The sequence below is a fragment of the Gekko japonicus genome, unplaced genomic scaffold, assembly GCF_001447785.1.
Source record: "Gekko japonicus isolate JY-2015 unplaced genomic scaffold, Gekko_japonicus_V1.1 scaffold2179, whole genome shotgun sequence".
NCBI classification, from domain to species: domain Eukaryota; kingdom Metazoa; phylum Chordata; class Lepidosauria; order Squamata; family Gekkonidae; genus Gekko; species Gekko japonicus.
In genome coordinates, this window is record NW_015172613.1 from 108,648 (window position 1) to 131,007 (window position 22,360).

Here is a 22,360-nt window from a genome sequence, read left to right on the forward strand (position 1 = left end):
ATAATAGATCTGCTAGCCCTCTGAAACATGGAGCATGCAGAATGTGTACCACTTGCCGGAGTGTTTGCCTATATTAAAAAAGCTGCGATCTTGCACAAGTCCCATTCTCTAATGTCACACTGTTCGTACAAGTAGATCATTTATTTGAACAGTTTTTTTTTTTTTTTTTTGCAATAATGTATTTTTCATGTAACTATACAGGTACATTGGTGTGATAAGAACGTAACTTCCTTTTACAAAACAAACTAACCCCACTCGTATATAGCAAAGGTCGCTGCTAATTTGCCCTCCTAAGAAAACTGGACTTTAAAAAGCTGAACCCAGGAGGCTTTGTATAGCAACTATCGCAAAAATAAATAGCAATACTAACTTGATCTGTGTTTTCATGCTTCTCGTAGGGTAGCTTCCCTGCAAGAGCAAAGGAAACCTAAGGTGTCTTTAGTCAAAGTGTAAAGTTGGCAGATACGTATAAAAAAGTTCTGCAGATACCTTTTTGAAAACTATATTGGTCTTAGGGGCTATGTTATGGGAAGAGTTCCAGTTCCATAATGCCATGGTTGTGCTTAACTATCATCATCCTTTTGCAGGTTAGCAACATTTTAAAAGTCGTCTACCCACCATGAAAAGGAAGAGCATTTCGGACTACTTTGCCGTGACCCCAGCGAAACGTGAAGTGATTGAAGATTGTCCCTCAGCATCAGGGGAATCCTCAAGCAATCCAGACGGAATGTCAACTCCTGACAGTAATCCAGGTATGGAACTTGAAAACCCGTCGACTGGCGAGTCAGGACAGCCCATTTCTGCCTCTGCAGCCAGTGAGTGCTTCTGGCCCACGTGTTGGACTGTAGAGCAGAAGAATGATCATCTCCAGAAAAATGACTGGTTATTTTTCAACGCTGGCAAGTTAGGTTGTTCGGTGTGTAAAAATGTCGGCGCCTCGGAGACCGAGAAGACGACTGTGGGCATGCGCCTTTCTAAAGAGTGGATACGCGGTGAGGTGTCATTTAATGGAGAATTGAGGAAACAGCAGCTAACATCTCTCAGGAAAAAGATTTTTGAACACAGAGAAAGTGCGGGTCATAAAGCTGCCGTCAGAATCACAGCCGAAGCCAGGGAAGAATCAAAAGCGGTGTGTTTGTGGGCTCAAGAAAGAGAGGTGAAAATCACCAAGAAAGTATTCCGTACAGCCTATAACGTGGCTAGGAAGAACCAGCCTTTTAGTGATTTTGAGGCTGACATTGACTTGCTAGAATTAAACGGCGTTGATGTGGGGACAATTTTGCACTCGGCTGCTTCTTGTGCACACATTGTGGACCACATTGGCAGCGAAATGAGAAGCACACTGATCGAGAAGATTCTTGACTCCAAGAGTAAACTTTCATTGATCCTTGATGAATCGACTACCGTGGGTCGGGAATCTGTACTGATAGTGTATCTCCGCGCCTACATTGAAAAGGTGCGCATGGAGGACCCTGTGGATCACTTCATTAGCTTGATAGAGCTGGACGACGTGACGGCAGATGGGATATTCAAAAGTCTGATGTCTGCCCTTGAGTCACTAAGGATCACTGAGGAAGTCTTGAAGGAAAGTTTGGTTTCGTTGACTTGTGATGGGGCTGCGATGACGATGGGGTCCCATGAAGGAGTCGCAAAACTTTTCAAAGACAGATTCCCTTCCATCATTGTATGGCCTTGTGCTAGCCATAGGCTGGAATTATCCGTCCACGATGCCGTGAAAGAGGTGTGTGGCGTCAATCGATTTAAGAGTTTTATCGACAAGTTATATGTCCTGTACCGCTCGTCTCCCAAAAATGCAGGGGAGCTCAAGGCACGTGCGGCCACGTTAGAGGTGGAGATTTCGAAAATTGGAAGGATCCTGTCTTCAAGATGGGTCGCCTCTCGTTACAGAACTGTGATGGCCGTCTGGAAGGATTACGAAGCCCTAGTGCTTCATTTTGAAAAAGGTAAAACTGCGAGTGGTCGAGATAGAAAGGAGAAGCGCGCCTATGAAAGTCTTCTGGAAAAGATTACATCGGCAGAATTCGTGTTGGACCTCGGATTGCTTTCTGATGCTTTGCAAGAGCTCTCAGAATTAAGGGTCGATCTGCAGGAGAGAACTGCTGATCTGTACACAGCCCAAAGCAAGATTGAGAGTCTCGTTGAAATATGCGGGAAGAGAGGCACTGCTCCAGGTCCTTACTATACAGAAGCACTTGAGGCAACAGGAAAGCTGCAATTTAAGGGTGTCCAGTTGCATAGAAGAGATAGAACTGATGAGCCACCCATCTCCCCAGTTGCATTTTATGAGCAACTTAAGAAACTTCTTCAAAAAAGACTGCTTTCAAAAGACGACGCAGAACTGTCAAGATGTGGAAGCGTTCTGGAGTCTAAGAACTGGCCAGCAAACTCCAGTGACCGCATTCTCTATGGGGAAGGAGAAATAAGCCGATTGGCAAGAAGGTTTCAGCTGAATGAGAGAAAAGCCATTCGGGCCTTCAGAGAGCATCTGAAATACGGAGAAGAAATGTCCGAGGAACTGTCTTCAATCCGCCGCATTCTCAATACTGTTGCTGTTTCCTCCAGCGAGTGCGAAAGGGGATTTTCCGAGATGAACTTGATTGTCACCCCAGAAAGGTCCTCCTTGAAGGTCAAAACGATAACATCCTTATTGTTTATAAGAATTGTTGGACCTCCTCTGAAACTCTTTGACCCAACAAAGTTCGTAAGGACATGGTTGCTTCAAGGACATCGTTCGGCTTCGGACACACAAAGCAAGACCCGAAAGAGAGTGGAGGAGTCTGATGTCAGGATGACACTTTGGAAAGCCCTGTGCTCCTGAGGTTAGTTGTTCTCTATGTGCACTCTGTTCTAGAACAAGGTATGCTGTCTTTCCCTTTTTGTAATGGCTGCTGGATCTCTCTTAACATATTTTTCCCCAGGGGAACTCCTACAAGATACGGGTTCCCTGGGGAACTCCAGCAAGACAATGACCCTGCCCTACCCCACCTTCCTGAGTAGATATAAATTACCTGCCTACCATTTTCCTTCTCACCTTGACACAGAGAGTACTCTCTCTTTCTGTGTTATACCTCTGAGGGTGCCAGTCACAGCTGCTGGTGAAACGTCAGGTCCTACAATGCCAAGACCACGGCCATACAGGCCGGAAAATCTACAACAACTAATGAACCCCGGCCCTGAAAGCCTTCGAAAACATAGCAAATTCCTTTGTTTCCGCTCTGTCACACTTCTCCCTAGCACGCACAGAAAAAAAAGCACATGCTGTCTCTATCTTGCCCCATGGAGGCTGGACATGCGTCCAGCATCCAGCACCATTTAGTTAGAGTAGGTAAACTATACCTATCTCTTACTTGCACTCTCCAGCATGTATTTCCTTTAGTAGAAGTTGCTTATTAGTTTTAGGACTAATTGCCAGTTTGGTGTAGTGGTTAAGTGCGGAGACTCTAATCTGGGAGAACCGGGTTTGATTCCCCACGCCTCCACTTGCAGCTGCTGTATGACCTTGGGCAAGCCCTAGTTCTGGCACAGCTGTTCTTGAAAAAGAGCCGTTTCTGTCAGAGCTCTCTCGGCCCCACCTGCCTCACAGGGTGTCCCTTGTGGGGAAGGGGAAGGCGTTTGTAAGCCGTTCTGAGACTCCTTTAGGTAGTGAAGGGCAGGGTATAAATCCAATCTCTTCTCTTCTTCTTCATTGCTGACTCCGTGTGCCTTTGTAAGTCTGTTTTGCCACACCTAGCCCCAGCTCTGCTGCGTTAAAGCCTTGAGCACTCTGCTGCTTTTTACAGTTCTCTGACAAGTACTTCTTTCTCTTAAATTCTCTATCCATGCATGATTTTGTAAACCTCTATCAGATAGCTATCAGTCTTATCATACCACCCCTCAGTCATCGTTTCTCCGAGCTAAAGAGCCCTGACCTCTTGAATCTTTCTTCATAGGGGAGGGGTTCAGATCCCCTTCATTGTTTTAGTTGCCCTTCTCTGCACCGTTCCCCATGCCCCGGGAAGCGGGGGGAGGGGTTGCCAGGCCTCCCGGGGCGCCGTGGTTCCCCGCAGCACCAGGAAGCACAGTATGGGGGGGGGGGCAGACCTCAGCAGGGCCCGGGGAAGCAGAGGAGGAGGTAGGCAGACTTACCTTCCTCCTTCGGCATCCTTGTGGCACTGACTAAGGCCTGCTGGGAGCAGGGGGCGGGGCTTGGTCATGTGACCGCCCCACCCCCAGGGCTGGGCACTCCCGGAGCTCCGGCCCCATCCGACCCCTGCTCCAATAGAACAGAGTAAAAATTACAAATATTTGGGTCTAATATTCAGTGAAACCTTGAGTTGGAATGCCCACATTGCCTCCATAAAATCTTCGGCAAATAAGATCATTGGTGTGGTACTGTATTGCCTTCTGGGACTGGGAGGCACTCTTCCATGGTGGTTCTCATCCTACCTTTGAGGGTGGGTTTCAAAGTGTGGCGCTGGGGCACTGCCGCTCTGCCCCTCGGCCTACAGCAGTGATGGCTAACCTTTTAGAGACCGAGTGCCCAAACTGTGACCCAAAACCCCCTTATTTATCGCAAAAGTGCCAACACGGCAGTTTAACCTGAATACTGAGGTTTTACTTTAGAAAAAACAACTCATACATTAACTTAAGATGATCCAAACAAAGTAAGGAAAGCAATCCCAAAGTCTTTCATTTACTTAAAATTATTTGGCAGAGAATTCGACACTTTAATGACGGTCTGGGCCTGGCTGGGGCGATGGCACGCGTGCCCACAGAGAGGGCTCTGAGTGCCGCCTCTGGCACCCGTGCCATAGGTTCACCACCACTGGCCTACAGGATTCCCAGCGGTTCCATGTTGCCCCCCATACTTTAAAATATCTATGTAAAACTGCTGGGAGAGGTCATCTGGCGATCCCAGGGAAGCCATGGAAACTGTGGACAAGTGCCTGGAGGCGTTTTTGGAATAGGTGAGGACTAACAAACTGGAACGTAATCCTGACAAAACAAAAGTGCTTCTGTTAGGGGGAAGTTCTGACCCAGGAAATGGGTTATCTCCTGTCCTGGACGGGGCTGCACTCCCCCTAAAGGAGCAGGTTCCTAGCTTGGGGGAGGGGGTGCTCCTGGACCTGGGCTTCCTGTTAGATAAACAGGTAACAGAGGTGGCCTGGACTGCCTTTCACGAACTTTAGCTGGTGACCCAGCTGCAGCCTTTCCTGGGACCTTTCCACTGTGGAATGTGCCCTGGTAACACGTAGATTAGATTACCGCAATGCACTTTGTGTGGGGCTGTCCTTGAAGTTTGTCCAGAAGCTACAAGCAATGTTCCCGCTAAGCTGTGGAGTCCTGTGAGCAAAAATTCTACTTTGTGAGCTACTGGCATTAAAGTTGTGAGCGAGCGATTTGGCTACTGCAGAGATTAATTTGCTCTGGAGCCATCCTTTCTGAGCTGAGATAAAAATGTGCGAGCCAGAGGCTAAAAAGCTGTGAGCTAGCTCATACTAACTCAGCTTAGAGGGAACTCTGGCTACAAGTGGTACAGAATGCTGTGGGACCAGAATGTTGACTGGAGTGGGTTATAGAGACCAGTGTTCCCTCTAAGCTGAGTTGGTATGAGCTAGCTCACAGTTTTTTAGCTTCCAGCTGACACATTCTCGTCTTAGCTCAGGAAGGATGGCTCCAGAGCAAACTAATTTATGCAGTAGCCAAATGGCTTGCTCACAAGTTTAATGCCAGTAGCTCACAAAGCAGAATTTTTGCTCACAAGACTCCGCAACTTAGAGGGAACATTGATAGAGACCATATGGCTTCAGTCTTGTTCCATCTATGCCAGCTTCCGGTTTGCTCCAGGGCTCAGTTCAAGGTGCTGGTATTGGCCTTGAAAGCCCTGTATGACCTGGGATGACTTCCTTCTCCCATACGAACTGACCCATTCAGTCCGTTCATTTTAAAAGGCCCTGCTTCAGTTGCCCCCACCATCTGAGGCCAGACAGGTGGCAACCCAAGAAAGGGCTTGTCATGGCACCAAAAGCAAGGAACTTCCTCGCCAAGAGGAAGTATTCGTCCATCTCCCTTTATTGGTGTCTTTCACCAGCAGGTAAAGACTTCTCTGTTTCAGTTGGCATACCCCCCCAGTAACGGTTACTGGCCACTTCCCTGGTTCTGATGCAGTATGTTTAAGAGTTTTCATTGGATTGTTTTATAATTTTAAGTGTTGTTTTTAATAGTTTCAAATGTTTTCATGTTCGTTGGCTTGGGTTCGCTAATTGGTGGAAAGGCAGCATTAAAATATTTAAATAAATAAAATAAAGCAGAGAGTTAATACATACTATACGTGGTAAAGGTTTCCCTTGCTCGAAAGCCAGTCGAATACGATTGGGGGGGGGGGGGTTTCTCATCTCTGTTTCCAAGGCGAAGAGCCAGCGCTGTCCAAAGACTTCTCCGTGGTCATGTGGCTGGCATGACTAAACATCAAGGTATACGGAATGCTGTTACTTTCCCATCGAAGCAGTACCTATTTATCTACTTGCAGTTTCTAGCTTTCAGACTACTAGGTTGGCAGGAGCTGGGGCCAGAGACGGGAGCTCACTCCGTCACGCGACACTAGGGTCTCGAACTGCCGGTCTGCAGCTCAGCGTCTTAACCGCTGAGCTACCATGACTCCACTATACGTGGTGGGATAGTTCAAAGTCCTGTTCCTTTGATAAAAGTGCCTTCATGATGCGTTTTCTTCTAGCATAGCCCTATTACCTTTATAAGACCGTCCTCCTGAACAATTCTGCCTTACATTGTTTCAGACTGCTGTAATCCTAGTCCCGTTACATTGCTTATTAGGTATTTTATGCTATAGACTGTATTGGCCTACATGATACAATTTGCTGTGACTCTCAGTAAGAAATGTAAATAAAAGTTGTTATTAATAATAATAATAATGTCAAGGGCTGTTCTGGAAGGGGAGGGGCCATGGCTCAGTGATAGAGCATCTGCTCTGCATGCAGAAGGTCCCAGGTTCAATCCCTGGCAGCTCCAGCTAAAAGGACCAGGCTGTGGGTGATGTGCTGCTGCCAGTCTGAGTAGATGATAACTTGCTGGACCAACAGTCTGATTCAGTATAAGGTTCATGTGTTCCTACAGGAGTTCAATAGTATGGCAGCAGAGAAGTGGTTAATGAATTATTTCAGAAAACTTGAGACTAAATGAAGCTTGTACAAAACTTTATTGCAGAGGTCTACATTTTTATTTTATTTTTGCTAATGCTTGACCTTGCATTTTCCCCTTTTGTGTTTTAAAAAAATATCCGCTTGGCAAGAGTGTGGACAGGAGAAAGAGGAGTACCCAAAATGCCGTGCTGTAACTCCACGAATGCTTTCCGCTCTCTTAAAATATAACTTTTTCTTCATCATACAGCTTGAGTTTCAGTATTCAGCTAACCCTTTGAACCATGAGGCATGATGCAAACAACACCCAAAATCTCTCAGGCAGCACTGAAAAGAGAAGATCTCACGGAGAGAAACCGGATCTCTGAGGTGCACCTGATAAACTATGGCGAGTGAAGATGACCAGGAGTGGATTTCATTGCTATGAAGTGAAAGAACAGGAGGCGTTGGTGGGGACAAATAGCGTCCCCACTTGAACTTTTCATCTTACATCTACATTATTGATGACATCAGCAAACTGTTCAACTGGTAAGGAATGAAAAATATGAATACGAAAGCATCCATGAACACAGCTCTCCTCAGTACTGATGACATCTGTCCGGCCACTTCATTGGCCCCGAGGCACTTTTGCATTAGTGGGTCCTTCCCACCATAATAATATTAACATTAAACGTTATTTTTGATAGAACTTTTAAATATTTTGACATTTTGCTTTTTCCTGTTTTAGGCAAAATGTAACAGATTTTTGTGGACCCTAACATTTCTTTATTTTTTCCTTCTCATGTGAGAAAAAAATTAAAACATTTTCTTCAACCCTAACAGTTCAGTTTGGTGTAGTGGTTAAGAGCGGCGGACTCTAATCTGGAGAATTTGGTGCTGGGGTGGGGGGTTCAACAGTGGGAGGGCTTCTAATGTCCTGGCCCCACTGGTGGACCTCCTGATGGCACCTGGTCTTTTTGGCCACTGTGTGACACAGAGTGTTGGACTGGATGGGCCTTTGGCCTGATCCAGCATTGGCGTCTCTTATGTTCTTATGAGAACCGCATTTGATTCCCCATTCCTCCACATGAAGCCAGCTGGGAGACCTTGGGTCAGTCACAGTGCTCTCAGAGCTCTCTCAGCCCCACCTACCTCACAGGGAGATTGTAAGCCCCTCTGAGTAAAGGACGGGGTATAAATCCAATCTCTTATTCTTCTTCGTTTATTTTCTTCTGATTTTATGAGACACTAAAACATTTTTGTGGGACCCTTAACGTATCATGGGCCCAGGGCACTTTGCCCACTGTGCCTAACGGATAAGTCAGCCCTGCAGTCCGGTGTTTTCATAGGAGATGAGTGAGATGCACAGAGCTGGAGGGGATTCTGAATGAGCAAGCCTCTCTGCTGCTGATATTCTTACTGGGGTGGGCTCCACAATGTGAAGTTAGGATTCTACTTGTTCCAGTGGCCATTCCTTTAAAAAAAGGTTTTCTAGATATTTTCACCCATGTTCCTCCCGAGAGCCAGTTTGGTGTAGTGGTTAAGTGTGCAGTCTCTAATCTGGGAGAACCGGGTTTGATTCCCCACTCTTCCTCCACTTGCACCTGGCTGGATGACCTTGGGCAAGCCATAACTCTGGCACAGCTGTTCTTGAAGAAGAGCAGTTTCTGTCAAGAGTTCTCTCAGCCCCACCTACCTCACAGGGGGTCTGTTGTGGGGAGGGGAAGGGGAAGGAGTTTGTAAGTCGCTCTGAGACACCTTTGGGTAGTGAAGGGCGGGGTATAAATCCAACCTCTCCTCTCCCTACATTTTACAGTTGATTTACAAACACACATTCCTGAGCAGCTAGACCAGGGATCCTCAACGTGGTGCCCGTGGGCAGGGCCAGGTGGCACTTTTGCCCAATAGGGCTTCTGATTGGCTGTGCAGACATCTTTTTAAACAGAGCTTCTGCCTGAAATGTTGGAGAAGTACTATTAGAGTAATACATAACCTTGGTCTTCAAGCTTTTTGAGGTTCACTCTGCCCCCTGTGACAGCCCAACATTTTGTGGTTGGCTCCGCCTCCTGTGACTGCCATTTTGCGACTGCACCCACTGTCAGAATTCCAAAGATGCCTGCAGGCTCAAAAAGGTTGCAGACCCCAATCTTAGACAACTTACCTGAGTGAATGTTGTATTAGCTGTTAGTTTACAGACAAGAGCTTTCCTCCCTAGTCTGAATATTTCTATTGTTTTTCTCGAGTGTGAATAACTGCATGTCTTGTAAGGTTTGAGTACTGACTGAAGCAAAACCCACATTCCTGGCATCTAAACGGCTTCTCCCCTGTATGAACTCGTTGGTGTATGAGAAGGTTTGAGTTGTGACTGAAGCAACTTCGGCACTCTGAGCACTGATACGGTTTCTTCTTGGTTTGTGTGTGACTGAAGCCCTTTTTGCATTCCCCCGTCTGGACATCTTTATGTCTCTTAAGACTTCTACTGTGACAGAAGCTTTTCCCACAATCCAGGCATTTAAACGGTTTCACCTCTTTGTGGATCCTTTGATGGTTAGTAAGCCTTTTGCTCAGGCTAAAGCTCCTTCCACATTCCAGGCATTTATATGGTTTTTCTCCTGTGTGGAATATTTGATGTTTAATGAGGTTTGCGTTCCGTGTGAACCTCTTCCCGCATTCTGAACATTCATATATTTTCTCCCCTGTGTGCATTCTTTGATGAGTGGTAAGGCTCGAGTTCTGACTAAAACCCTTTCCGCATTCTGAACATTTATAGGGTTTTTCACCTGTGTGGGTTCTTTGATGCAGAATGAGATTTTTACTCTGCATAAAACTCTTTCCACAGTCCAGACAAGTGTATGGTTTCTCGCCTGTGTGGGTTCTTTGATGCCCAATGAGGTTTGTGCTCTGCATAAAGCTCTTTCCGCACTCCAAACATTTATATGGTTTTTCACTCGCATGTATTCTTTGATGCCTAGTGAGGTTTGTACTGTGCATGAAGCATTTCCCACATTCTAAACATGTATATGGTTTCTCACCCATGTGTTTTCTGTGATGTGCAATGAGGTTTGCACTCCGTCTGGAGCCCTTTCCAGACTTCAGCGATTGACATGGTCGCTCCCTCGTGTGAATTCTTTGATGTCTAATAAGACCTGATCTTTCAAGGAAACTCTTTCCGCATTCCAAGCACTTATAGGGTTTCTCTCCTGTGTGGGTTCTCTGATGCATATTAAGGCCTGACTTCATACAAAACCTCTTCCCACATTCCAGACATTTATACGGTTTCTCTCCTGTGTGGGTTCTCTGATGCATATTAAGGCCTGACTTCATACAAAACCTCTTCCCACATTCCAGACATTTATACGGTTTCTCTCCTGTGTGGATTCTTTGATGCACAATAAGAGCTGAGCTTTGACTGAATCTCTTTCCACACTGCAAGCAGTCATATGGTTTCTCCCCTGTGTGGATATTCCAATGCACTTTAAGGGTTGATATACTAGCAAAGGTTTTCCCACAAGTAGAACATTCAATCCTTTTCTTTCCTTCCTGAATTGTTTCATGGTAATCACCACTGTGATAACCAACAAATTTCCCTTTCCCTTTACCCATTTGGCTTTCCTCCTGGTTTGGGGGGATAACATGATTCCCAGTGTTCTCTTTCACCTCTACATTTGTATCACTTCCCTCCAATACTTGACGTGCTTGATTCTCACTCTGTGCGTCCCACACACGGCCTGTTAAAATAAAAGAGAATCTTGATGTGAATTCAAAGAAGCTGAACATCAAATCAGGAAATGTCTGAAATGAAGGCCCCTTTCAGGTAGCCTTTGTCATCTCTTTTGGTAGCCGGTTGCTAACGTAATTTTTTGTGTCATCTCAGATAACAACCGTTTTAGCAACTGGCTGCTAACAGATTTTATTTACCTTTTCATACAAAGCTGCTTGCGTCCAGTTAGCAAAGGGTGGTTGAGCTGTTCCTGAGGTAAACAACTTTCTTTCATTTTTACCTCTTCTTTGGCCTTCCGAATCATTCTAGTGTGCAGTTTAATGTCTGCAGCCCTTCCAATATTTCCCCCTGCCCTTTTCCGCCGCATGTGGCGACAAAGGGCAGGGGGGAGAGCGAGGTGCTGTTTGAAATGGCCCGATCGCTTCAGAGATGGCTCATTAATGGAATGGAATCCACTGTATGAAACCTCCGTCCCTGTATCACTTGACTCAGAACTGGGCCAACAACGGATAGCATCCAGTTTAGAATGGTAAGAAGGGCTGAAGTAATTCAACTCGTGTGGAAAATACAGAATGCAAAAGGCGTGTCTGTCAGGACACCCCTTCAAAAGTTGGTGGGAAAACATTTCTGCAACCAAGATAGATTCAGGTGGGGTAGCCATGTTGGCCTGAAGCAGCAGAACAAAGTTTGAGGCAAGTGGCACCTTGAAGACCAGCAAAGTTTTATTCACGATATAAGCTTTTGTGTGCATGCAGGCTTCTTCAGATACAATGCAATGGAACTTACAAGTCCATACCAAGGCTCCCTCTAAGCTGTGGAGTCCTGTGAGCAAAAATTCTACTCTGTGAGCTCCTGGCATTAAAGTTGTGAGCGAGCGATTTGGCTGCTGTATGAATTAGTTTGCTCTGGAGCCCTCCTTCCTGAGCTAAGACAAAAACCTGTGAGCCGGAGGGTAAAAAACTGTGAGCTAGCTCACACTAACTCAGCTTGGAGGGAACACTGGACTTCATACATACAGGTAGAGGGTGAGCAGTAAATTACCATGTAGCATAATGAAGATGTAACGGATTCAAGGACCAAACAGGAATAACAAGCTCGGAACAGTGACCAAAATCCAGGCGCCACCACTCCCTGCAACATTGAATCCCACATGTTAATGACTCTTTGGGTGAAAAAGGACTTCCTTTTATCTGTTCGAATTATTCTTTGGGTGAAGAAGTGCTTCCTTTTATCTGTGTTTTCATACTGCTCACCTTCCCATAGTTAGGGAATGGGTCCCTTACTTCTTATACTTCACCCTTTTCCCTTACTTCTAAATACCTCTCCCACCCTCAATGTCATCAGATCTCAGAAACTAAGCTGGGTTGTCCCACCACCACCAAGGAAGTCCAGGGTTGCTCGCAGAGGCAGGCAATGGCAAACCACCTCTGTTGGTGTCTTGCCATGAAAGCCCACCATAAGTGGGCCTTCCCACCACCAGAAGTCAGCTGTGACCTCACGGCTCTTTCCACCACCATAGCCTCATCCTCTCCTCTTGAAAACACTTACTTTCATCAGCTGTCGTTTGGAAGAAAACATCCTTGGGCAATCTTCCTGGAGAACCTTCAAGCATTTCTCGTGGTTCAGGGTCTTCCCGTCGGAAGTTCTCCTCTTTCCTCTCTGTCATGGTTCTTTCATCTGGGGGGAGACAGAGAAGACCGTAAGAACCCCCAAAACCTCAGCCCCACTTTCTGCAAAGGCAAGAGAAGCAGAACGGGGGAAGAGTCAGGGAGGGGGGGCAAAGAATACAGAAACAAGAACAATGCTGAGGAAAACGCGCTACCCCTCATCCAATTTCTTCTGAGGAGAAGGCATTTTTGGGAGGAATCTACAGTGGTGTTGCAGCAGAAAGATTAATTCAAAGTACTTTAGTTGTTGTAGGTTTCCCGGGCTGTATGGCCATGGTCCTGGCATTCTAGTACCTGAGGTTTTGCCAGCAGCTGTGACCGGCATCCTCAGAGGTATAACACAGAAAGATGGAGTACTCTCTGTGTCGATGTTGTGTCACATTGACACAGAGAGTATTCCATCCTTCTGTGTTATACCTCTGAGGATGCAGGTCACAGCTGCCAGCGAAATGTCAGGCACTACAATGCCAAGACCACGGCCATACTAACGAACTCTGGCCGTGAAAGCCTTTGACAACAGATTCAAGGTACTAGTTGTAACTGCCCTCACTGGATGTCCCAGGTTAGCCAGATCTTGGAAGCGAAGCAGACTCAGCCTTGGTTAGTACTTGGATGGGAGACCACCAATGAAGTCCAGGGTTGCTATGCCGAGGCAGGAAATGCCAGACCACTTTGCCTTGAAAACCCTAGGGGTTGCCATGAGTCAGCTGCGACTTAACCGCACTTCATAAACACACACACACAAGCTTTCCCCTATAAAACCTTACACAGCTTGGGAGTTCGGTACACAGAGAACCGTTTGTTCCCATATAGGCCTTCCAGGGCACTAGGGTTGCCAGATCCAGGATGGAAAACTCCTAGAGATTTGGGGGTGGAGCCTGGGGAGGACAGGGACCTCCGGTGGGGTACGGTGCCACAGAGTCCACCCTCCAAAGCGTCCATTTTCTCCAGGGGAACTGATCTCTGTAGTCTGGAGATGAGCTGAGTTCCGTTTGTCATGAGGTTCTTTGCTGTCTGTACGTTTTGCTTTGTAGAAGTGGGGGGTGGGGTGCAATGTTCCCTCTAAGTTGTGGAGTGTTGTGAGCAAAAATTCTACTTTGTGAACTACTGGCATTAAAGCTGTGAGCCAGCTATTTGGCTACTGCATAAATTAGTCTGCTCTGGAGCCATCCCTTCCTGAGCTAAGGCAAAAATGTGTGAGCTGGAGGCTAAGAAACTGTGAGCTAGCTCACACTAACTCAGCTTAGAGGGAACACTGGTGCAGTGTTGGAGTGAATGCGTGGGAATGCTCAGGCTAGATGCTTGTAACTTCCCCTAAGAGGCCTCCCAACCGGGAAGAAGAACTGTGTCCTTGAAGCCTCTATTGCCTGGTGTGCTGTGGTAGATAAAGTTATGTAGGTTCACAGGTGTGTGTGGGGGGGGAGGATGGGAATGCAACGCCTTAGCAGCTTGGCAGGATGAATGACTTGGATGATTGGACAGAGTTATGGGGGGGAATAGTTTGAAGGGGGTATAACATTGAGCTTGGCATCCAGTTAGTTCTGACACAAGTTGCCTTGTACCTGTATCGACTGGTACATAAACAAATCTTTCCTCTGAAGAGTGTTGTTGGGATCGAGTACATATGGGGGACCTGATAGCTGTAAATCCAGGGGATCCCCAGGTCCCTCCTGGAGGCTGGCATCCCTCCTTCGGTCCCCTCCTTGGGCTCTAAGGCTCCCTATAAGAATTTAATATTCAAGAAACCCCAACCCGAGGAGTAGGCCCGTTAGGTCTGTCACAGCTGAGACACCAGGTTTCATTTATTTTGATTATTTTTTTATTTCATTGGGTTTAATATTTGAGCCAAAATGGGCTCAAGAGTGGCTCACAAAAAGAATTAGATATAAGTAAACATAATAAAACAAGTTAAAACATTCAGGCAATCCTACAATGAACAGTAAAGCAAGATGGACGAACCAGGTAAAGATGTCCAGGGCAGTCCTTAAAGTAGAGTTGCCATTCCCCCCCCCCCCAGTGGGGCCAGGGGATCCCCTGATTTCGGGGGCACTAGGTTTAGGGCAAAACCAGTTTGGTGTAGTGGTTAGGACCGCAGACTCTAATCTGGGAGAGCCGGGTTTGATTCCCAGCTCCTCCACTTGAAGCCAGCTGGGTGACCTTGGGTCAGTCATAAGTTCTCTCAGAGCTGTTCTCTCAAGGGCAGTTCTTGGGAGAGCTCTCTCAGCCCCACCTACCGCACAGGGTATCTGTTGGGAGGAGAAGGGAAAGGAGATTGTAGGCCACTCTGAGACTCCTTCAGGTAGTGAAGGGTGGGGTATAAATCTATCCTCCTCCTCCTCCTCATTTTTGAGGCCAAAAACCCCATAGAGTGTTGCCCTCAACATCAAAAACATGATGATGTAACTTCCAGTGATGTCATCGCGGCACGCGTGCCAGAAGAAGAGTAGAAGATCTCCAAGGAGGAACCAGGAGGCCCCCTGCCAGCAGCCATGTAGGACTTGGCGACCCTTCCTTAAAGCTTCCTGCAGGATGATTAGACTAGCAATTCCACGAGCAGTGCTGTGGGCAGGGGAGGCCGAGGTGGACTGAACACCCGCCGCCCTCAACCGAAGGCCTGGCGGAACAGCTCCATGTTACAGGCCCTGCGGAACTGTAGCAAGTTCCGCAGGGCCCTGATCTCACCTGGGAGCGCATTCCACCAGGCCGGGCCCAGGGCTGAGAAGGCCCAGCTTGATGCTAAGCGGACGTCTTATGGGTCAGGGACCAGGACCACCAGCAGATGCTGACCAGCAGAGCGCAAGGCTCAGGGATCAATGGCCATGTCAGTGGAAGAGAGTGGACATTTCCAGTGGGGACGGGGGCGGAGGAGTCCTTGAAGGGCGGCTACTGGGCGGTGGCAGTTCTGGAAGGTGACACTGGTGGATGGCCCTGATGCTTCAGCTAACCCTGGTGAAGTGCTGTGCAGAAGGCGGCCATGGTAAACCACTCTGACCTCGAAAACCCTATGACGAAACAATCCAAAATGAAGACAGGACATTTTGGAGCTCATGAATTCATAGGGTCGCCTTAAGTCAGAAGCAACTTGACGGCACTTAAAAGGCACAGACAAGCACCTTAGGGACCAGCAAGACTTTGGGGGGTATCGGCTTTCAAGAGTCAAAGCTCCCTTCATCAGGAAAAAAACACAGTAGTCCTTATACGAACAATAAAAGGTAAAGGTTCCCTTGCTCGAAAGCCAGTCGAATCCGACTCTAGGGTTGCGGTGCTCATCTCCGTTTCAAAGCCGAAGAGCCAGCGCTGTCCGAAGACGTTTCCGTGGTCACGTGGCCGGCATGACTAAACACCAAGGCGCATGGAACGTGTGACCTTCCCACCAAAGTGGTACCTATTTATCTACTTGCAGTTTCTTGCTTTCGAACTGCTAGGTTGGCAGGAGTTGGAACTAGAGACGGGAGCTCACTCCGTCATGCGGCACACTCAGGTCTCGAACTGCTGAACTACCGACCTTCCACAGCCTGCAGTTCAGTGTCTTAACCACTTGAGCCACCGCAGCTCCACTATATGAACAATACTGGGGATTAATATTAGTTGATGACTAAAGAGCTGCACTCCATTTGCCAGCAAATTTGGATAACGCAACAGTGGCCACAGGATTGGAAAAGGTCAGTATACATTCCAATCCCAAAGAAGGGCAATGCCAAGGAATGTTCAAACTATCGCACAATTGCACTCATATCACACGCTAGCAAGGTCATGCTCAAGATCCTACAAGCTAGGCTTCAACAGTACGTGGATAGAGAACTACCAGAAGTACAAGCTGGGTTTCGAAGAGGTAGAGGAACTAGAGATCAAATTGCCAACATTCGCTGGATTATGGAGAAAGCAAGAGAGTACCAGAAAAATATCTACTTCTGCTTCATTGACTATGCTAAAGCTTTTGACTGTGTGGATCACAACAAACTATGGCAGGTCCTTAAAGAGATGGGAGTACCAGACCACCTCACATGTCTCTTGAGAAACCTGTATAAGGGCCAAGAAGCGACAGTTAGAACCGGATACGGAACAACTGATTGGTTCAGCATAGGAAAAGGAGTACGACAAGGATGTATACTGTCACCTTGCTTATTTAATATATATGCAGAGTACATCATGCGAAATGCTGGCCTGGATGAATCACAAGCGGGAATTAAGATTGCTGGGGAAAAGATCAACAACCTCAGATATGCAGACGATACCACTCTAATGGCAGAAAGTGAAGAGGACCTAAAGAGCCTCTTGCTCAGGGTAAAAGAGGAGAGCGCAAAAGTGGGCTTGAAGCTCAACATCAAAAAAACTAAGATCATGGCATCCGGCCCCATCACTCCTTGGCAAATAGAAGGGGAAGTCGTGGAAGTAGTGACAGACTTCACGTTCCTGGGATCCCAGATCACCGCAGACTGTGACTGCAGCCATGAAATTAAAAGACGCCTGCTCCTTGGGAGGAAAGCGATGGCGAACCTAAACAGCATGATAAAAAGTAGAGACATCACCCTGCCAACAAAAGTCCGCATGGTCAAAGCAATGGTATTCCCAGTAGTCATGTATGGCTGTGAGAGTTGGACTATAAGGAAGGCCGAGCGCCGAAGAATAGATTCTTTTGAACTATGGTGCTGGAGAAGACTCTTGAGAGTCCCTTGGACTGCAAAAAGATCAAATCAGTCAATCCTAAAAGAAATCAACCCTGACTGTTCCCTGGAAGGCCAGATAATGAAACTGAAGCTCAAATACTTTGGCCACCAAATGAGAAGGGAGCACTCCCTGGAGAAGACCCTGATGCTGGGAAAGATTGAAGGTCAAAGAAGACGGGGACGGCAAAGGATGAGATGGTTAGACAGTGTCATCGATGCAACGAACATGAAATTGAGCCAGCTTCAGAGGACGGCGGAAGACAGGAGGGCCTGGCGGGAGATGATCCATGGGGTCGCGAAGAGTCGGACTCGACTGTGCGACTGAACAACAACAAAAAGAGCCTAAATTTCACTGCAATTCGTGCTCTGCTTCCTTTGTAACCCAGTCTTCAGTATGGTATGTCAAACGTGAGTCAGTTTCCCCTGACCTCCACCCCGTAGCTACAGTGGGGCCTCCTGGGGCCCGCCCCCCTGACTTCCTGCCAAGCCCCCCTGACTTCCTAGGCAGCCCAGACCCCCCAACTCCCTGGGCTGCCCGGAGCACTTGCTGCTGCCGCTGCTGCTTCCCTTTCCCCACCTGCCAGCAGCTGCACAACTTGCCATTGGGCTATCTTTCCCAGGTGCTTGTCGGATTTTCTCTGGAATTCCTTTGATGGCCAGCTGATTTTCTGGAGGGTTTGGTTGTGCCACGCACACCCGCCTCAGGCGGCCTCTATTTTTGCTGCCCGAGGACAAGCGGCAAAAGCTGGGTGCTTCCTCCTCACCTGAAGGGGATGGCATGGAGGGAGACCTGCTCGGCTTTCTCCCACAGCAAAAAGGGTGGTGGGACCTGACGGCTGCCTGAGCAGCACCCATGTGGAGAGGGGGGTTCAGTCCCTGGGGCTCAGCTGGCCTCTCCAGCACTCTCCCTCACATGCTCCCTCCCCGGGCTCTGAGCAGCTGTTCCCTAATGGCCAACGGCTACAGCAGCTTGGAGCAGCAAGACCCAAGCGACAGAGCCGGGCTGGAGCCAAAAGACTCTGCGAGAAAGTTGAGTGGAGAAGTGAACAAGAGACAACTACAGAGGGAAGGGAGAACCGGGTGGCTGGAAACAGGCTGGGGGGATGCCAGAGAGAGAGAAGGATGCCAGGGGATGCTGGCTGCATTGGAGATCTGGGGAGGAGAAATAATTAAATTATCTAAATTGGCTAAGTGCCCCCCCCAAAAAAATTTAAATGCCCCCTGACTTAGAAATTCCTGGTTACGGGCCTGCCTGACCTCGATAGCCCAGGCAAGCCTGATCTCATCAGATCTTGGAAGCTAAGCAAGGCCGACTCTGGTAAGTACTTGGATGGGAGACCTTCATGGAATACCAGCAGTGAGGAGGCGGGGGCAGGCCACCTCTCTGAATATCTTCCAAGCCCCCATTAGGGGTCACCATGACTTCCAGGTGCACACACACTCACATATACACACAGACACACACACATGCACATATGAAAAATACTAAAAAAAACCCCACACCCTTGAGTCAGTTTCATGCCTTAGACAGTCCTTGCCTACATTTTTTTGTTTGTTAGAAATCTTTGCTTTTGAATTTTTATATTTTGTAACCTACCTACTGTTTGATTGCATTTTATATCATCTACCTACCTATCTAGCTTTCATTTTTGAAAGCAAAGTATAATATAGAGGGGAGACAAAAAGAAAAGAGGGATTACATAACCAAATTATATATAGCAAGATTATTATACATTTATTTATTGACACATTGGATTTATAGCCCATCCTCCCCTGTGCAACAGGGCTCAGAGCGGGTGACAGCATCCATAAAACAATACCTATAAAATTAAATATTAAAATGATATTTACAATAATACTAATAACTGATCAGATGGCATGTAAAAGAGCACAACTTGGTGCTCCCTTTCGCAGGATCTCCCCAGCACCCCCTCCATTATAGTTTTTGAGATGTTTTCTATAAGATACAATGGTCCTTTTTTCAAACATTTGAATTTTAGATTTCATAACTCATCTATTTTGCAACCACATCATTATTGTATATTCTATGTTCTGTATTTTGTTTCTACATACTAGCAATAACTTTTAATATTGTTTGATTGCCTTGTTGTTGTTTTTCAGGGTATGAGCTTTTGCAAATCAGACGTCCATCATATCAGGGAAATGTTTCCTAGTGGTCATCATTTTTTCCCACCTACTGAGCCCCTCTGTCAGTCAGCTAAATCCCAATATTCCAAAATAGATAGAAAAAGAGGGAGACATAGCAAAATAAATAAATAAATAAATAAAACAAAATATTGCAAAACGTATTACACGGCATCTGTTATTAAAGTTAAAATCATAAACACAACACAGTGAGGAACCTATTGAGCTCAACAGAAGCCAGTTTGGTGTAGTGGTTAAGTGCGTGGACTCTAATCTGGATGAACCGGGTTTGATTTCCCACTTCTCCACTTGCACCTGCTGGATGACCTTGGGCAAGCAGTAGTTCTGGCACAGCTGTTCTTGAAAAAGAGCAGTTTCTGTCATTCTCTCAGCCCCACCCACCTCACAGGGTGTCTGTTGTGGGGAGGGGAAGGGAAAGGAGTTTGTAAGCCGCTCTGAGACTCCTTCGAATAGTGAAGGGTGGGGTATAAATCCAATCTCCTCTTCTTCATCAGGATTTATGTTTTTAAAAAATGAATTGGGTGGGAGCAGATGATCTTTCAGGCCAAGAGGATCTCACTGCCTCTTAACTCCTGGTGGGATTGTTCTCTGTAAACACACCTTCCTATGGGAGGGGGGGGCATCACTGGCCACTGCTTTCTATATACCCCCCACCCTGCCTGCATTGGTCCCTTTCTGGAGTCCCACGGCCCACCTAGCCACAAACGGTTTTGTCTCCTTCCAAAGCCGCCCTCCATTTCGATCTCCCTTCAGCTATAAAGAAATTCTGCAGCACCCATCTTCAGGGAAATGAGCAAATGGAAACCAGTGAAGGGGGTTTGATTTTGGGGGGGGGGCTTCCCTTCTTCTGCTCCCTCCCCCCACACTCAGTTTAGCAGCTGCTCGCCTTTCCTTCTCTCCTTTCTCTCTACGTTCCTTGGGTCTTGCACCGCCCCCTCCCTCCAATTCACCCCTTTCTCCATCCCAACCCCCCTTTGAACTCACCAGCTCCCTCCCAGCCTCTGAAGCATCAGTCAAAGGCTGTCTTGGCTTGGACAGGAAGGGAATCAGCCAGAATGACTTTCACAGCTAATTCACCCCCCTGAATGCCCGTCTAGGACTGTGGCTCAGTCTCTTTAACCCTTAGAGAGGATCTCAGTTCAAAACTTGAGTTATTTGGGAAACAGGAAAAGGAGGGGAAAGATCTATGATTTTCTTACCATAACATGGGATTTCCCAACCAGTAGTAGCCTCCTAGCATAGCCAGTGAAGGGTCTCTGTTATGTTTGCTGATTTTACATCTATAGTAATAAAAACATCACTTCAAAATGAGAGTTGCCAGACTCCAGGTGGGGCCTGGAGACCCCCCCCCCCCGCGTTACAACTGATTACACCCTCCAAAGTGGCAGTTCACCTCCCCAGGAGGATAGTGTCAGAGGGTAGCCGTGTTGGGTCTGCAGTAGAATTCGAATCCAGTACCACTTTAGAGATCAATGAGAGTTTCAGGGTATAAGCTTTCAAGAGTCAAATGTTAGATCGCGCTAACAAAGGACTCGTAGAGTGATTCAGCAAGTGATTCAGCTTTATTTAGAAGTAACGAACAAGCACTAACTCAGTAAGAAACCAGAACAGAAAACAGTGGGAGCTTATGCTCCTTTTAAACATAACCGGGCTAATGTAGCCACGCCTATTTACAAATAACAACCAATGAGATTGCTAGAATAAAGACCAATGGGAGTCTTTCCCTCCTAGGGAATGGTATCGTTCTGATTGGTCGCTGTTACGAAGCGACCAATAGGAAGTTCGCTCAGAGGAGCCCTGGTCTGGCTTGAAGCTTAACATGGGAGTCCTATGAGGTGATTCATGTAATCATTTCAATACATTACAATTCCTCCCCCCTAAGTTAAGCCATCATCCCAATTGTTTTATTATTTACATACATGCAATCAACCTTTGTACATCAGTTATTCCAACAGTATTTACACTCATAGTCCTTCAGATAAGTCGGCATTTGCCGCGAACGCTGGGACCTGCGGAGCGGTGCAGGCTCCACGGGCAGACAAGGTTGTGGGTCAGAGTGGGGTTCACTACAGCCTGGATCAGGCACAGACTCGACTGGGATTTCAGCCCCGCACACAGGGTTCTGCCCTGACTCGGGGACAGTACCGGGCCTTTCGGTACTCACCGCCTGCTCTGGGGGTGTCCACTCGACATCAGGGGATTCAGCCGTCGGAGAGTCAGCGCTGTCCCTAGCCCAACGTCTCCTTAACTGATCTATGTGGCGCCGCCATATTCGACCGTCAGCTAACTGCACCACATACATTCGAGTACCCACAGAGTCGGATATAACCCCAGGAAGCCATAAGTGCCCGTTTGCATAATTTCGTGCGAAAACCTTGTCCCCTTTTTCAAACATGCGCACCTTCGGTTGCGCAGTGGTACGCTCGGACTGATCTTCTGATAGGTCTGGGTGCATACGGTTCAAACGGGTCGTGAGTCTCCGCCCCATTAACAATTCGGCCGGACTACGGCCTGTAGCACTACAGGGGGTGGTGTGCTGCAGCAAAAGAAAGGAGCCCAGCCTCTGGCTCCAGTCCCCTTCGTCCATTTTACCCAGGGCCTCTTTGGCCGTCCTGACCATCCGTTCGGCTTGGCCATTAGATGCCGGATGGAAAGGGGCCGAAGTCATTTGGCGTATGCCATTACTCGTGAGGAAGAGCCTAAATTCCTCAGACACAAATTGAGGCCCGTTGTCACTGACGATGACGTCAGGCAACCCGTGGGTGGCAAAAAGTCGGCGGAGCGCATGGATCACAGCAAGTGATGTGGTCGATTTCATATGCACGACCTCCAGCCATTTGGACATAGCGTCCACCACAATTAGGAACATTTGCCCTTGGAGAGGGCCAGCAAAATCTATATGCAATCTGGCCCAGGGTTTACCAGATGACTCCCAGCCTTGGGGTGTAGCTTGTGGGGGATCGGGTCTGACTTGCTGGCATTTGGGACACCCTCGTACCCATTCTT

General features: G+C 47.4%; 2 protein-coding genes across 2 annotated transcripts in view; one reads left to right on the top strand and one right to left on the bottom strand.

Moving 5' to 3' along the window:
- The first annotated feature begins 619 nt into the window (after positions 1 to 619).
- LOC107119179 (uncharacterized protein KIAA1586-like) lies at positions 620 to 7,859 on the top strand. The gene is made up of 2 exons (XM_015421636.1): positions 620 to 2,840; positions 7,405 to 7,859. Exon 1 carries the CDS (start codon positions 620 to 622, stop codon positions 2,837 to 2,839), a length of 2,220 nt encoding a protein of 739 aa, XP_015277122.1. The 3' UTR covers position 2,840; positions 7,405 to 7,859.
- A 1,500-nt stretch (positions 7,860 to 9,359) lies between these two features.
- LOC107119180 (zinc finger protein 850-like) overlaps positions 9,360 to 22,360 on the bottom strand; it is a 43,663-nt gene continuing 30,662 nt past the window's right edge. Inside the window, exons 7-8 of the mRNA XM_015421637.1 lie at positions 12,403 to 12,531; positions 9,360 to 10,861 (exon numbers count right to left, since the gene is read on the bottom strand). Coding sequence (XP_015277123.1) covers positions 9,360 to 10,861; positions 12,403 to 12,531 — 1,631 coding nt within the window. The remainder of the gene's footprint in view (positions 10,862 to 12,402; positions 12,532 to 22,360) is intronic.

Excerpts from the sequence above, each read along its gene's own strand:
- LOC107119179 (XM_015421636.1), top strand. The coding sequence starts at position 620 with ATGAAAAGGAAGAGCATTTCGGACTACTTTGCCGTGACCCCAGCGAAA.